Source organism: Chiloscyllium punctatum, chromosome 40, assembly GCF_047496795.1.
Source record: "Chiloscyllium punctatum isolate Juve2018m chromosome 40, sChiPun1.3, whole genome shotgun sequence".
Taxonomy (NCBI): Eukaryota; Metazoa; Chordata; class Chondrichthyes; order Orectolobiformes; family Hemiscylliidae; genus Chiloscyllium; species Chiloscyllium punctatum.
Genome location: NC_092778.1, coordinates 3,182,771 through 3,198,218, shown reverse-complemented (window position 1 = coordinate 3,198,218; position 15,448 = coordinate 3,182,771). Strand labels below are relative to the sequence as shown.

The window sequence follows — 15,448 nt, the reverse complement described above, 5'->3', positions numbered from 1 at the left end:
GCAACCTTTACCAGTCCCAAGGGTGCACACGCTCCCAGTACACAGATAAGGAACTAATGTGTGCTCTTTTATTTTGTAATTGATCTAATTTGTCCCCTCAAAATAAATGATTCCGCCCCATTATTCAAAACAAGTTATTGCATCTTTATCACAAAGCTGTTTGTGGGGATTTGCTGCGCAGTTTGATTTACTACACATCCTAGAGAACATATTCGACTCAGAAAGGCGTTATATAACTGTACTCCTTTGTAATTTCTCAAAAATAAACCCTGGATTTACTGAAAGTAGAGTACCGAAAAATACGAGAGATAAATTAAGGAATAGCCAAAAAGATGCCAGGATACGGCTTAATCTCTCCACCAGCTGCAGGACACGCAGCTGGTCAGATTATTGTGCCAGTCTTTAAGGCAGGAGTTGGGACGAAGACGGAGAGGTGCTCAGTTACATCAAGGCCTCCAGGGTGGTGCCAGGCGAGCTCCTCTGGGACAGAAAGATAACCGGTGGTACTGGTCCGAGATTCCAATGCACCAATGAGGTCAACAATTCACATCCTAACCAGATTTAGGCGGCCAACTATAGTTTGAGTGCAAAACAGTGAGGAAAAACTCAATAAGTGATGAGGCCCTAAAGCCTCGGCCCAACCACCAGCAGGAAACCATAACGACAGGAACCGGAAGTAACACATTCACGCCATTCAAATCGTTCAAACACCCGTCCTCGATACCGGCATCGCCAGCAGATAGACAGCTCAACAACCAATGAGAGACGGAACAGGAACCAAGTCCGGATATTGCCCAATCAGAGCACAGCGTATGGGGGGGACATCTACCGGTGCGTGGTGTCTGCTACCCTCCCTCCGCAAGACGAGCGCAAACCGGTCTCGCGCACTGATGGATAGCAACTCTGACCAATCGAAGGACAGTATTCACAAAGCGGCCGCCATCTTAACCAATGATTCCCCGGGAGTGGGTGGAACTTCCTGCAGTGCGGCGAGTTTACTTTCCTCCCCCCGGAGCGCTACCGCCTGACGACCATCATCCTTTGCCGACACTATGGGCTTTTCTTCATATAAATAATCGGAGCCGCGACGGCGGCGGGCGGCGCTTTGGGGGTGGAAAGCGGCGGAGGAGGAGGCGGTGTGGGGACAGCTTGCGGCCCGAGATTGCGCGGTGGCGGCAGTGCTTGTGGTGCGGCTCCTGTCATGAGTCCGGCCGGGTGCTCCCATGTGAACAGTTTTAAGGCGGACAATTGGAAGCAGAGCCTGCGAGTAATTTACCAGTGCTTTGTGTGGAGTGGGACTGCAGAGAGCAGGAAAAGGAAGGTAAGGGCCGGGCTCGCCACACATAGGGGCTCTCCTGTAAGGGCAGCCTCGCAAGAGGGGGAGCCTCTCTCGGTTGAGGTGTGAGGAGTCACTGACACTGCCACAGTAATGGATAGAGATATAAGGGAGGCTCTCACTGGGACCGTGAGGGGCAGAGTTGTAAGGGGAGGGACAGGGGTGGAGTCGTCACTTTAACAGTGATGGGCAAAGATGCAGGTGCAGCCTTTCTCTGATATTAAAGGGGATTGAAATCACTTCACAGAGCTCAATTATGAGTGGAGGTTAGAAAAAATATGAAACGTGATGAATGCGAGCGTGATACCGAATTATATTTAAACTTTGCTGGTTACTCCACAGCACTATTTGAAATTTGTTCATGACAAGGTTAGAAACTGATAAAGGTCAGCTTGGGACAGATGCCAGGAAGTTTTTTTTTTGTGTGCGCGCAGGGTTTTGTTCCCTGCAATAGTCATAAAACTAGTATCCTTCAAGCAAAGCCGTTTGTAAAAGGGTCATCTCGGTGGGACTCATGGCATCTCTCATTTTACTTGAGATTGGCAATGCTCTGTGTACAGCAAAACAAGGGACTGAACTAATGGCTTTTAGTGCAATTGTGGTCAGACAGCTATTGTGCTGACTAATATTCAGTACAGTAAGACAAATTTGAGTGAGTCTTATTGGATTTGAAATGTTTACTATTGTTTCTGTCTCCACATATGCTGGCAGGCCTGCTGAGTTTCTCTTGTGTTTTTTTTGAGGCAAAATTTTACAGGGGCACTGTGGGTTGGTTTGTATTTTTCTGGCAGAGCAAGGGAAAGTGACATTAAGCTTTCAGTGTATTTTTTTTAACTAACAAAAGGTTGATGTTTTTGTCAAATCAATCTATACGGTGTTCCCATGTCTTTTAGTAAATCTTTTAGGCAGCATTGAGTTTTTGTGCACTTGATAACTCTAATAAACTGTAGTGGAGATACTATCCCTTAATGAGGCAAACTGGCAGTAGCTGTGTTGTAAAGAATGTTATCTATTATTTGATGCTCTAAGGTACTAGTAGTGTGGGAATCAGCTTATCATACTATAGCTTATACTGTTAAGGTGAGGCAAATTTATAATCTGGTCAGTGTGAGAGAGATTCATTGAAGATTGCATCTAAAAACAAAATCTATACAATGTGTGATAAAAGTACTGCTTCTTTCTGGCAAAGAATATAAAGGGAAATGGATCTGTATGTAGGATGACCACTTTCCAAGTGGTAGATCGGTGTCACACCACAAAGGTGCAAGAAAACTTTTTTTTTACAATCATAGATTCTGAAAGTTAGGGCCAACATGCATTTGAAGAGGTAAGGACTGACTAGGGATAGTCAGCATGGTTTTGTATGAAGGAAATCATGTCTCTCAAATCTGAGGTTTTTTTTGCGCAAGTCATTGAAAAGATTGAGGCTTGAGTGGTAAATGTTGTTTATGTGGACTTCAGTTAAGCCTTTGATAAGTTTCTTCATGGTAGACTAATAAAGCAAGTTTTGAGAAGATTTGTAGCTGAGGTTGAAGTTTTTGATGTAGGTTTGCTCACTGAGCTGGAAGGTTTGTTTCCAGACAACATCAGTGAGCCTCCAAATAAAGCACTGGTGGTGAAGCCCATTTTCTATTTAGGTTTGGGTTTCTTTGTGTTGGTGATGTCACTTCCTGTGGTAACATTTCCTATTCTTTTTCTCAGGGGGTGGTAAATGGGATCCAAGTCCATGTGTTTGTTGAGTGTTTTGGTTGGAATACCATGCTTTTAGAAATTCTCGTGTTTGGCATGTCCTAGGACGGATAAGTTGTCCCAGTCGAAGTAGTGTCTTTCATCTGTATGTAAGCATACTAGTGAGAGTGGGTCATGTCTTTTTATGGCTAGTTGTTGTTCATGTATCCTGATGGCCAGTTTTCTGCCTGTTTCTTCAATGTAGTGTTTGTTACAGTCCTTACATGGTATTATTTTGTAAAGGACATTAGTTTTGTTTGTTATCTATATAGGGTCTTTCAAGTTCATTTGCTGCTGTTTTAGTATGTTGGTCGGTCTGTGGGCTACCATGATGCCAAGGGGTCTGAGTAGTCTGGCAGTCATTTCCGTGATGTCTTTGATTTAGGGGAGAGTGGCTAGGGTTTTGTCTGCTTGTTTGGGTTTGTTTCCTCAAAGTCGGCGGACTGTGTTCATTGGGTACCCTTTGTTTTTGAATGTGCTGGAAAGGTGATTTTACTATGCTCTGCATAGTTCCACTGTGCTGCAGTGTGTGGTGGCTCATTGAAATGTTCTAATGCAGCTTCATTTGTGGATGATGGGGTGATCGCTTCTTTACTTCAATCAATATTCAACTATAAATAGAAAGTGGGCTACACCGCCAGTGCTTCATTCGGAGGCCATTTGAAGATGTTGTCTAGTATGGTGATGAAGTGTCTGGAAAAGAACCTTCCAGCTCAGCGAGCAAACCTACATCCACTAATTAGTAAAGTTAGGTCACATGGGCTTCAGGGTGAGCTTGCAATTTGAATACAAAATTGGCTTAACTGTAGGAGACTGGATATTGTGGAGGGTTGTCTTTCAGACTGGAGACCTATTATGAGCAGCCTTCCAAGGGAATGGTGCAGGGTCTACTTTCGTTTGTCATTTTACATATGAATCTGATGCAAATGTAAGTTTGCACACCAAAATTTGATATTGTGGACAGTGAAGAAAGCTATTTAAGATTACAAAGAGATCTTGATCAATTGGGTCAGTGGCTTGAGGAGTGGCAGATGGAGTTTCTTTTTGATAAAGGTGAGGTATTAAATTTTAGCGAAACAAACAAGGACATGATTTCTACTGTTAATGGCAGAGCCTTGGAGAGTGGTGTATAACAAAGACCTAGGGGTTCAGGTATGTAATTCTTTGAAATTTCTATCATGGGTGGTCAAGATGGTAAAGAAGACACTTGGCACGCTTGCCTCCACTGCTCAGACCATTGAGTCAAGTAGTTGGGATGTCATGTTGAGGTTGTACAGGGTATTGGTGAAACTTCTTTTTGGAGTACAGTGTGCAGTTCTGGTTGCCATGCTATAGGAAGGATATTATTAAATTGGAGAAGGTTCAGAAAAGATTTACCAGGATGTTGCTGGGACTGGTGGTGGTGGGGTGGGTTTGTGTTATAAGGAGGCTGGATAAGCTGGGAGTTGGTGGGTGACCTTTTATAGAGGATTTAAAAAATCGTGAGGTGAAGGTAAGGTGAATAGAGTGTGTGTGCCTGGGGACGAGTTCAAAACAAGGGGGCATATTAAGTTAAGAGGAGATTTTAAAAAGAACATGAGCAGCTATGTTTGTGGTTTGTGTGTGAAGTAAACTGCCAGAGGGATTGATGGATATAGGTACGGTTAAACAGTTCCCAAGACATTTTGAATAAGTACATGAATAGTATAGGTTTGGAACATGATTGTTGTGAACTAGTTGGACTGAAGGGTCTGTTTCTGTGCTGTTCTACTGACTCCACAGCATAGTTTTCAGGGTGGGTGTGAATCTGAATCAAGCTTATTGGCGTTGTGGTGCAAACTTAGTACAAGTTGCGCTGGTCTGTCCAGTCATCATTCAAGAATGCACTTGTTGAAAACTGTCTAAGCTACTCATTTATAATCTTATAGTTGTGTGCAATCCTGACATCTAGTGATGTTTTGATTTCTCCATCTATAAGATAATAGCAATGTGATTGTTTTTATCTCCGCTCCAACCTTTGGCACATCTAACCTAAAATAGGTTGGCTTAAGGATTTATTTTAATCCAAGTGTTGTGGGTAATATCCACTCTATCTTGATGTATAGATTGCTCCACCTTGTTCCATTTTCCTGTTGCTGGTGTTCTGTGACAGCAAAACATGGATGATCTGTGAGAGCAGTATGGCCTTGCTCCTCTAGTACTTTTGAACCTGATTATATTCAAGTTGATCTTTCCTTCTGAGTTTTGTCAATTCTGTGATAATGTTATTGACCTTTTTTTTTAAAATGGAGACTTCTTGTGGAATGTAATTGCTACTATTTCATCACTGACAAAATTTCACACTCTAGATTTTCCATTCTGGGAAAACTGTCTGACGCAGTGACTGTTATATTTAAGACAACATTGCTAAATCAGGAACTTTGGAGCTGTGAAATATATGGCACTTTTAGAATTTCTCAGATGTAAAGCTCTTTTTTTTTTGTATGCTATTTATTCACTGAACAATAGTGTACCCAATAAAAAAGGGGTGGTATAGTTTTAGTATGCTCTTTCACCAAAAGACTTAATTTTGAACCAAAAGCTGCCACATTGAGTTGCTGAAGATTTGCTTAAATTGATCCTTGCTCTCAACTGAATTTCCTGTGTTCATGTTAGGTTGATCAGTATGGTGAATGGAAACATTTTCGTTTGTTCAGTGATCATTGATTTCTCTTGGGGATGCCAGTGTCGCTGGGCATTTCATATATTTGTCAAGTGATATTAATTGTCCCAGTCAGATGCAGTCTAGGTTTGAGGTTTGTGTTGAGGGCATTTATATCTAAACCTTTTACTATATCTGGCTGATTCAGGTATGTATGGCAAATGTATTTGTACAAACAAACCAGAGTATAGGAAAAAGTAAAATTGCAAATTCAGCTTGGTGGCTGTGGCATGATAGACTTTACTGAGACATGGCTACTTGATTTTCATGTTACAGAATTAGTTTTTAAACAGCATGCAAACAAGTTCATTTGGATTATTGTTTTTGCTGGTTGTCAAGCAGCCATCTAATCTAATCCTAGTTTTCAGTACTATGGCCCCAATCCACCTGTTCAGAGGTGTTATGACCACTCTGGAGTAAAGTGGAACTTGAACCCAGGCCTAGAGGTAGGCACTCCATTACTGCACCGAGAGAGTCATCCTATGCTACGGTGTTCAAATGTTCATCCAAATGTGACTTGTCTTTGAGAGTCCTGCCTCTAACAGCTTTTTAGAGTTCCAGGAATTCACAATCTTCTGTGAAGAAATTTTTTCCTTAAGACCCATCTAAACCTCATGCTCCTTGATTTGAAATTATGCCCCTGGTTTTCAACCACTATATGAAGGGGAAACATTTCCCACAACCTGTGCATCTTGGAACTTTGAACACCTCAATAAGAATGCACCCCTAAACCCCAGCCTTCTCTCATCTAAGAAATGATGTGGAGGTGCTGATGTTGGACTGGGGTTCACAAAGTTAAGAATCTCTCACCACCAGATTATGGTCCAACAGGTCTATTTGAAAGTACAAGCTTTCAGAGCGCTGTTCCTTCATCAGGTACCTCGTGGGGTAGGATTATAGGATACAAAATTTACAGTAAAAGATCAGGGCTTTACAACTGATAAGCAAGCAGGTTGATTGGATCTTTGGATGTTTGACAATCAGCAAAAATACAACTACTCTAATCCTATCTTTCAGAAGCCTGGTGTTGATTTTTAACTTTGTCTAAGGAAAACCTGAATCCAGCTAATTTTTCTTAATTACTGAATTGCTCCAGCCCAGGCAACATCTCCTCTGCACCCTGTCTACTGCAGACATGTCCTTCTCGTGGCTTGGTGACCTGAACTGCTCCCAGTACTCACTCCTGCACAGTGGTCTAACCAACATTTATATATAGCTCCATCATAACCACCTGTGTTTGGATTGAAGTATACTGAGTTGTAAGATTAATTTTAAAATAACTGCTGGAGAAACTCACCAGATCTGGCAGTTTCTGTAGGGAGAGAGAAATAGTTAACATTGTGTTCAGCTTCAGAAGAACAGTCACAATGGACTCCATGTTAATGGCTTCTTTCCACAAATGATGCCAGATCTAATGAGTTTCTCCAGTACTTAGTTGATGCTGGAAATCTGAAATAAAGGTTTTTGCTTTTATTTGACAAATTTATAAGCTTTACAGGTAAGGTGCAGAAGATGATAGAGATGCAGCCTTTGTAATCGAACGTAAAGTCACTTAATTGACAGCAGTGTGCTTAAAAGCAATTGTGCAGTGGATATTTGGGTACAAACTATTTTTTAAAAGAAATGAAATCATTCATGTATTTGTAAGTAGTTTGGGGCAGCGTGTATAAAGTAGATTGTGTAAATGCAACAAATAGACAGGTATATAATAAAGGTAGTGGTTTTATTAACAGATTTTTAACTTTAATGTAATTTGAGACGAATAGACTTGCACATATTACAGATAGTGAATTTGTCACGTGATAATTTTCTGCAACATAGACCAGTACAGGTCCTTCAGCCCTTGATATTGTGCTGGCCTTTATCCTACTAAGATCAGACTAACCTACATACCCTTCATTGTACTTCCTTCCTTGTGGCTATCCAAGAGTCACTTACGTGTCCCTAATGTGTCTGACTCTATACTACCACTGCTGGCAGTGCATTCCACACACCCACCACTGACTTAAGACTGACTGGTCTGTAATTCCCAAAATTATCCTTATTCCCTTTCTTGATCAAGGGAATAACATTTGCCACCCTCCAATCATCTGGCGTAGCAATCTCTTCCCTCACTTCCTGTAGTAACCTATGGTCTGGCCCAAAGGATTTATCTGTTTTTCAAAATTTTCAGCACATCCTCCTTCCTAACACCAAATTGTTCTAGCATATCAACATTTCATGCTGTCCTCAAATGTCAAGGTCACTCTCTTCAGGGAATACTGAAGCAAAGCATTAATGTAAGGACTGCCCTTACCTCCTGGCTCCAGATATAAGTTCCCTCCACTATCCCTGATTACCCTTACACTCACTTGGTCATGCTCTTGTTCCTAACGTAAGTGTAGAATGCCTTAGAGTTTTTCTTAATGCTTTTTGTGCCCCCCTTCTAGCTCTCAAGTCAATTTGTCAGTTCCTGACAATCTCTGGAGCTGTGTCTTATCCTTGCCTCCTCAACATTTAAGTAAGCTTCCTTCCTCCTCTTGACTAGACTTTCTCCATCCCTTATCACCCAGGTTCTTTCAACTGACCATCCCTTCTTTGCCTCAGTGCTGGACAGGTTTGCCCCACTATCAGCAGGTGCTTTCTAAACAATCTCCACGTTTTCTATTGTGCATTTCCCTGACAACATCTCTTCCTAATCTAGGTGCCCTAGTTCCTGCCTAATAGCATTGTAATTTCCCCTTCCCCAATTAAGTGCTTTCCCATACCATCTGCTCCTATCCCCCTCCATGACTGAGTATAGTAAAGGACATGGAGTTTTGATTACTATCACTGAATGCTCTCCCACTTAGATTTGATGCCTGGCCTAGATTGTTGCCAAACCCAATATTGCCTCCCCTCCAGGGAGCCTATCCACCTGTTGCATCAGGAACCCTTCCTGGATGCACCTGCCAACTACTCCATCCAAACTGTTTGAACTAAGGAGGTTCCAATCAATATTAGGGAAGTTAGTCACCCATGACAACCCTATTACTTGTACACCTTTCCAAAATCTGCCTCCCAAATTGCTCCTCCATGTCTCTTTTGCTACTGGTGGGCCTATTAAAAAAAAAACTGACAATAAAGTGACTGCTTTCCTGTTTCTGACTTCCACCCATACTGATTCTGTGGACATTTCCTTCTTGATGACTTCCCTTTCTGCAGCTGTGATACTATCCCTGATTAGCAATGCCACTCTCCCACCTCTTTTACCTCCCCTCTCCCTATTCCTTTTGAAACATCTAAATCCTATAACATCCAACAACTATTCCTGCCCCTGTAATATCCAAGTATCTGTAATGGCCACAACATCACAGTTCCAAGTACTGATCCATGCTTAGTTCATCATCCTTATTCCTGATACTGATTGCATTAAAATAGACACCCTTCACATTAGCTGCACCTTTACCCTATTAAGTGCCTATCCCTCATCACCGACTCCCAGCACACTGCTCATACTTAGTCTGTCTGATCTGCAATTCAGGTCCAACCCCTCTGCCAATAGTATCCAAAACTGTATACTTATTATTGAGGGAGACAGCCACACTGTCTCCTTGCACTGTCTGTCTATATTCCCTTTCCCTCTCCTGATTGGTCACCCAGCTACCTTTGTCCTGCAACTTAGCTGTGACTACCTCCCTGTAAACTCCTCTCTCTTTCTCTCCCATCCTTAGCCTCCTGAATGATCTGAAGTTCATCCAGATCCAGCTCCCTAACATGGTCCGTGAGGAGCTGGAGTTGGGTGCACTTCTCACAGATGAAGAAGTGACCTGTGCTGCCTCCATCCTGCAAGAGGAGCATGCAACTGTCCTCGCCTCCAACCCCTGTACTCTAAATTACCAAGAGAGATTTTTTTTTTCCCCCCATTTATTCAAAGAACCAACAAGAGGACAACCTAAATTTTATAATTATTGGTTCATATGCTAGAAATGTATGAATATTACAAAACTTTTAATAATGTGACCGAATTCAACTTTGTGTTTTGGCCTTTTGAGTGCAATGACATGTAGATTCTAGGTTTAGGTGAGGCTAATTTAATATAAAATGGAGACTGCCCACAGTAAACTGGATGGTGGTTAAAATGACTAATGGCTGGGAGGTTTTTTCAGTGATCCTGCTCCAGTTTATACCTCTAGCTGTGATCGCCAAGGAAGATGTCCAAGAATCTTTACACATTAAAGATTTGTTATTTATAATCAATCTATTCTGATATGCAATGATTCCTTTCCAGGAAAGGTGGGCCTTAAACCTTGACTTAGTGTATCTACCACTGGGTCACAATCATTGCACAGGGCTGCTTGCAAGGTGGATTTTCAGCCGAAGAGGTAGCTGATTTGATTTCTCAGGCATATCAGGCAAGATGAATCTAAATCTTGTTAGATTTGTGTGAAAGTATTGGAGAATAAAACATCTGTATATGAGCATTTTCAGAAGGGACATGAAAATATCTATTGTATCATAATGTTGGCTAAAGTTGAAGTTGAGTTATTGATCTTGTTAGCCAAATTCATTCTCTTGTAGGAGACGGAGCAGGAATAAAAACTTTAACTGACAAGATGTGAACATTGGCATTCCACAAGGATCTGCTTTGGGCCCTCAACTGTTCACTATTAATTAAAACATTGAGTCACAGACCTGAATTCACCAACAATGTGTGCATTGTATAAGTTTAAAACATTAGAGATTGACTGACTGGCCAAGAACTCCCCTAACAAATGGATTTCACTGTAGGCAAGCATGAGGTTGCCCACTTTACCCCGGATCTTCAAGGTGAGAGCAACTTTTTCCTAAATGGTAGAAAACCAGAAACTGTAGTGGTCTAAAGAGACTTCAAATCCAATGTGAGTCATTTAAAATCATGAATTGGATCAGAAGAGTCCAAGGTGAATGTGGTTTTACAGCCAGAGAAATAGAAATCCAGAAAAAACCCAAGTTATATGAAGCCCTAGTAAACAGTTCTGGCATCGCACTTTATCAAGAATATATTATCCTTGGAGCTTAGTGTATGTTTAGCAGAATGGTACTTAAGCTCTTCAGCTATGTTTGTGAAGTTCCTGAAATATTTTTCAAATTTGTTGGTTAAAATTGAAGGTGAATTATTAAATTGAAGAAAAGTTTACATGAATTAGTTACATTCCTTGGTGTATGAAAGGGATGCTCTTGTCAAATTTTAAGTATTATGAAGGGCAGATAACTAGAGAGAAACTGTTTTGCTGATGAGTGTTTTGGGCTTGGTTGCATCATCTTAACAATTAGAGCCAGATCTTTCAGGAGTAAAACTAAAACCTTTCCACATGCAGAATGTTTAAAACTTCTACAAGTTACAATTGATGTCTAGTCAATTGTAAACTTTAAAACGTGCACATTTTTATTTTTCAAAGTTAGTTATTAAGGGACATGATTGGGGGAAGATGGTGTATGGGGAGGACCTGGAGTTGGGGTTGATCTGTGACCTTCTCTCCTGAATGTTGGGATATGCTTGAGGTTAACTGCTTACTTTGTTCTTAAACTCTACCTTAAACAAGGGTGCTGTACAATGTTCAATCATTGGTGAACATCCTCACATCTGACCTAATGGAGGGAAGGTCATTGAAGCAGATGAAGATGGTTGGACCAAGGATAATACCCTAAGGAACTCCTCATCTCCAAGAGATCCATGCAGATGACTGAGCTCCAACAACCATGACCATGTCCTTACGTGCCAAGTATGATTCCAACCAGCAAAGCGTTTGCCCCTGATACCCATTGATTCCAATTTTGCTTGTACTTCTTGATGCCACAGTTGGTCAAATGCAGCCTTGATGTCAAGGGCTGTTACACTCTCCTCACCTCTGGAATTCCATTATTTTGCCCATGGTTGAACCAAGGCTGTAATGAGGTCAGAACACTGAGTGACTCTCTCACTTATGGAGCTGAAGACAAGAGTCTGGAGTTCATTATTGCTATTGTAGTGTGCTTCTCAGCTTTCCCTTTTTTTTACAATTTGAATATTTCATGAAAACCTTTTTTTGTACGCCGGTTTGTGAGCTATCACTGGTCTCTGCTGATATGCTTTTGAGCCAGGTATGAGGAGATGTGCAAGGATGACTCATTCTTTTTAAACATCTCAGAACATTGCCTCTGCTATGTGCTGCTTCATTGCAACCCAAGCCGGTTGAGTATACAATGTTGTGCATCCTGTGGTTCCATGCAGATCGGGTTCTTCACCAAGATGCTCAGTAACCTTCATTTTGAATTTTTTTCTCTCTTTGGGAGAAACTGCAAAGACTCAGATTTTAGGTATTATCTTAAAAGGTTTTTTGTTTTTTATTGAAATCATGTTCATGTGCAAAGAGGTTTTTAATTGTTAAACATGTGTTTAAATTCATTTGCATACCTGCTGGAAAGTAAAATCTCAGAACAAGGAAACTATTGCTGTGGGCATATATGCACAGCACTACAAAAATCTCCTGATCTGTCACTTAAGCCCTGATCAAGTTTTTGTGCATAAATCTGTCTGTATGGTTATGACTGCAAACCAGGCTAATGAAAATAACAGGCTTATTGATTTTTTTTTTGTTCTCCTCTTTCAGTTACTTGGTTTGGAATGCACCCACACTCCATCTGGAGGGTGATGTTCCATTTATCTAATTCTTGAACACTTGGATGCAGGTTGTCATATGAACTTTCAACAGTGTGCATAGATTCTGCTGGAATTCATAGCTGTAACTATAATGTTTTGCTGATTTTAGAACACTGGTAAGTTTTTTCCTATTGCATACATAGGTGGAATTACTGTCACTTTGGGCTTTAGTGGGACCACAGTAGTGAGAATACTCCAGTGACTAGGTTTTTTGTCATGAGCACAATTTTCAAGGTGGTTTGTAGTAGTATAGGCTGTCTCTAGTGTTGAATTGTTGAGTATTTGTGGTTGTATTATTTTGGGGCTGTTGTGACTTCGAGGGACCTACTCTTTTTTTTCCTTCCCTAAACTCTAGCTGTAGGGGAGATTGTTGGTAATTTCCTGGTCTAGAGAGTTTGCTGACTTGTAGTCCTGTACTGTTGATGCATCAGATCAGCACATTGAGTGGTGTGTGTTAGGACAAGATTTTCTGGGTTGCTTCTATTTAGAAGATTCTTGTGTAGGATTTATTAGGCTGAACATGGATTCATAGATTATAGCACAGACAAAGGCTACTTTACCCATGTCTATACTAGCTGAGGAATGAGTCCCTTTCTTAAATCCCTTTTCCTGCAGGAAATTTGGGATGTCCACCTAGATATTTCTAAAATGTGAGTTGGTGTTTCTCCCTCAATTACCTTTTTTGGCTACAGTTCCAAGAACTTCTCATTGTGGCTGAAGTAACTTTTTCCTTTTGTCTCCTTGCTAATCATTCTGCAAGCTCTTCTAACTCTAAAACCCCAGTCTCATTCATCTCAAGTGAAATAGGCCCTTATCCTTTCACTTTACACTCTAATTTTGTAATACCACTGGACTAACCATGGACATCTACTCCAAGCCCACCAACTCCCACAGCTACCTAGACTACATCACCTCCCAATCTACCTTCTGTAAAAATGTCATTCCTTATTCCCAATTCCTCTGCCTCTGTTGCATGGATGACCATTTTCCACTTTAAAAAAAATCCCACATGGCCTCCTTCTAAGATCACAATTTCCCTTCCCACATGGTCGACAATGCCTTCCAGCACTCTCCTTCACTTCCCACACCACTGACCTTGAACCCCACCCCCTCCCAATGGAACAAGGGCAGAACCAACCTGGTCCTCGCATTCCACCACACCAACCTTCGCCTACATTGCATCTTCCTCCGCCACTTCCACCTACAAACGGACCCCACCACGAGAGAGATTTCCCTCCCCACCCCTATCAACGTTCCGGAGAGATGATTCCCTCCATGACTCCCTTATTAGGTTCAGGTCAAAGTCCACACCCCACTCCCACCACCTTCCCCTGCCACCACAGGAAGCTGAAAACATGCACCCACACCACTCCCCTCACCTCTGATCCTTTCACATCTGATAGAAATTTACCTGTGCCTCCACCAGTGTCACTACTATATCTGTTGTGGTCTTCTGTACATCAGGATCAGGAAGCCTCCTTGCAGATTTGTGTTTGTGTGTGAAAACATCTCTGGGGCACCTGCACCTGCCAACCCCACCATCCCATGGCTGAATACTTCAATTCCACCTCCCACACATCAAGCCCTTACCACCCTGCAACCACATGGGATCAATGTGAATGTCAACAGTTTGTTTGTTCATTCCTCCTCTCCTTTTTTTTTTAGTTCCCCCCCCCCCCCCCCCCCCCCCCCCCACTCCAAACATTGTCCCAGTCCTAAGCCTCCAACTTGGACAGGTCAGGTGGGTGGCGCCATCACCTTTCCCAGCTATCTGCTCACCCTCTCCTCTGACCTTGTTCCTTACTTTCATCTGCTTATTGCGTTCTTAGCTACCTTTCCTCCAGCCCCAACCCCCTCCTATTTATCTCTCAACCTGTCCCACAAGCCTCCTTCCTGATGAAAGGCTTATGCCCGAAACTTTAATTCTCCTGTTCCTTGGATGCTGCATGACCTGCTGTGCCTTTCCAGCACCCAGTCTCCAATTTTGTATCTAGCTTGCTATTTTTAATTTTAAACCAGTCTGTCATGTGGCAGATTATCCAGTACCAAAATCCATGTACATGACTTCAACTGTACTAAGCATGCCATTTCTCACTTTTACTCTTGGAAAAAATTCAATTGTTTATTAAACTATCTTTAACAAATCCCATGCTGGCCTTTCTTAACTAATCTGTGCATTTTAAGTGCTGGTTTATCCTACCTAGCATTGCTTCTACAAGTTTGCTCATTACTGACGTTGCAGTGACTGGCCTGTATTTTGTCCATCCCTTCCTGCTCCCCTTTTAAACAAAAGTCTAACATTAACTGTTCTGCAATCCTTTGACACCACAACTATATCAAAGGAGTATTGGAAAATGGTCAGACCTTTCACTATTTCCTCCCTGGTTTCTTTTAATAGTCTTGGGTGAATTTTGTCCACTCCATGGTTATTTTGTCCACTTTCCAAGGTGCTAATGCCATTTGAATACTTGCTCTCTTTAGTGTCCAATACTTCACGCTGCTCCTTTTTTAAGCTGCAATATCTATGTTGTTCCTCTGCTTATGAAGGTAGTTACAATTATCTTCTGCCCTTACAAGTTTTGGTGTGTTATGGCCCCAAATCTTAATCATCCTTGTACTCCTAATGTGGTGCTAAAACACACATACTTTTTTGGGTTTATCTTGACTTTGCTTATCAATGTTCTTGCATACCCTCTCCCAATTGCCTTTTCTGATTTCTGCCTTTCATTTTCTGTACTAACTCTTAATTTTGAGTTTTTGATGTCAAGTGTACCCTTTCTTTGTGTTGCCCTGTAAGGTCCATTTTTTTTTTAAGAAAACATATATATATATATTCAAATTTTCTTGGGTCTCCTTTTTTTTTTACAATGCTTCCCCTTGCTCTGCTCTGATACTAAATAACCTTTTATTTTTTCTTCTCTAACTTTTTTTTTTAATTTCCTCTACCTTCCAGAATCATCCTCCTAATTTCTGTTTTTATCACCAAATGTAATTGCTCATGTTCCCTACCCCTTCCACCCCCCCCCCCCCCCCCCGACTTGTTTTGAGGCTATTATAAGGGATG

The 15,448-nt window shown here is 41.5% G+C and overlaps 1 protein-coding gene across 2 annotated transcripts in view; it reads left to right on the top strand.

The window, feature by feature from the left end:
* Positions 1 to 1,011: 1,011 nt before the first annotated feature.
* Positions 1,012 to 15,448, top strand: part of usp22 (ubiquitin specific peptidase 22) — a 128,379-nt gene continuing 113,942 nt past the window's right edge. Inside the window, exon 1 of one of the 2 annotated variants that reach the window (XM_072559187.1) lies at positions 1,012 to 1,321. In XM_072559187.1, coding sequence (XP_072415288.1) covers positions 1,202 to 1,321 — 120 coding nt within the window. In that variant the 5' untranslated portion in view covers positions 1,012 to 1,201. The remainder of the gene's footprint in view (positions 1,322 to 15,448) is intronic. The other variant, XM_072559188.1, reaches the window with a different exon arrangement.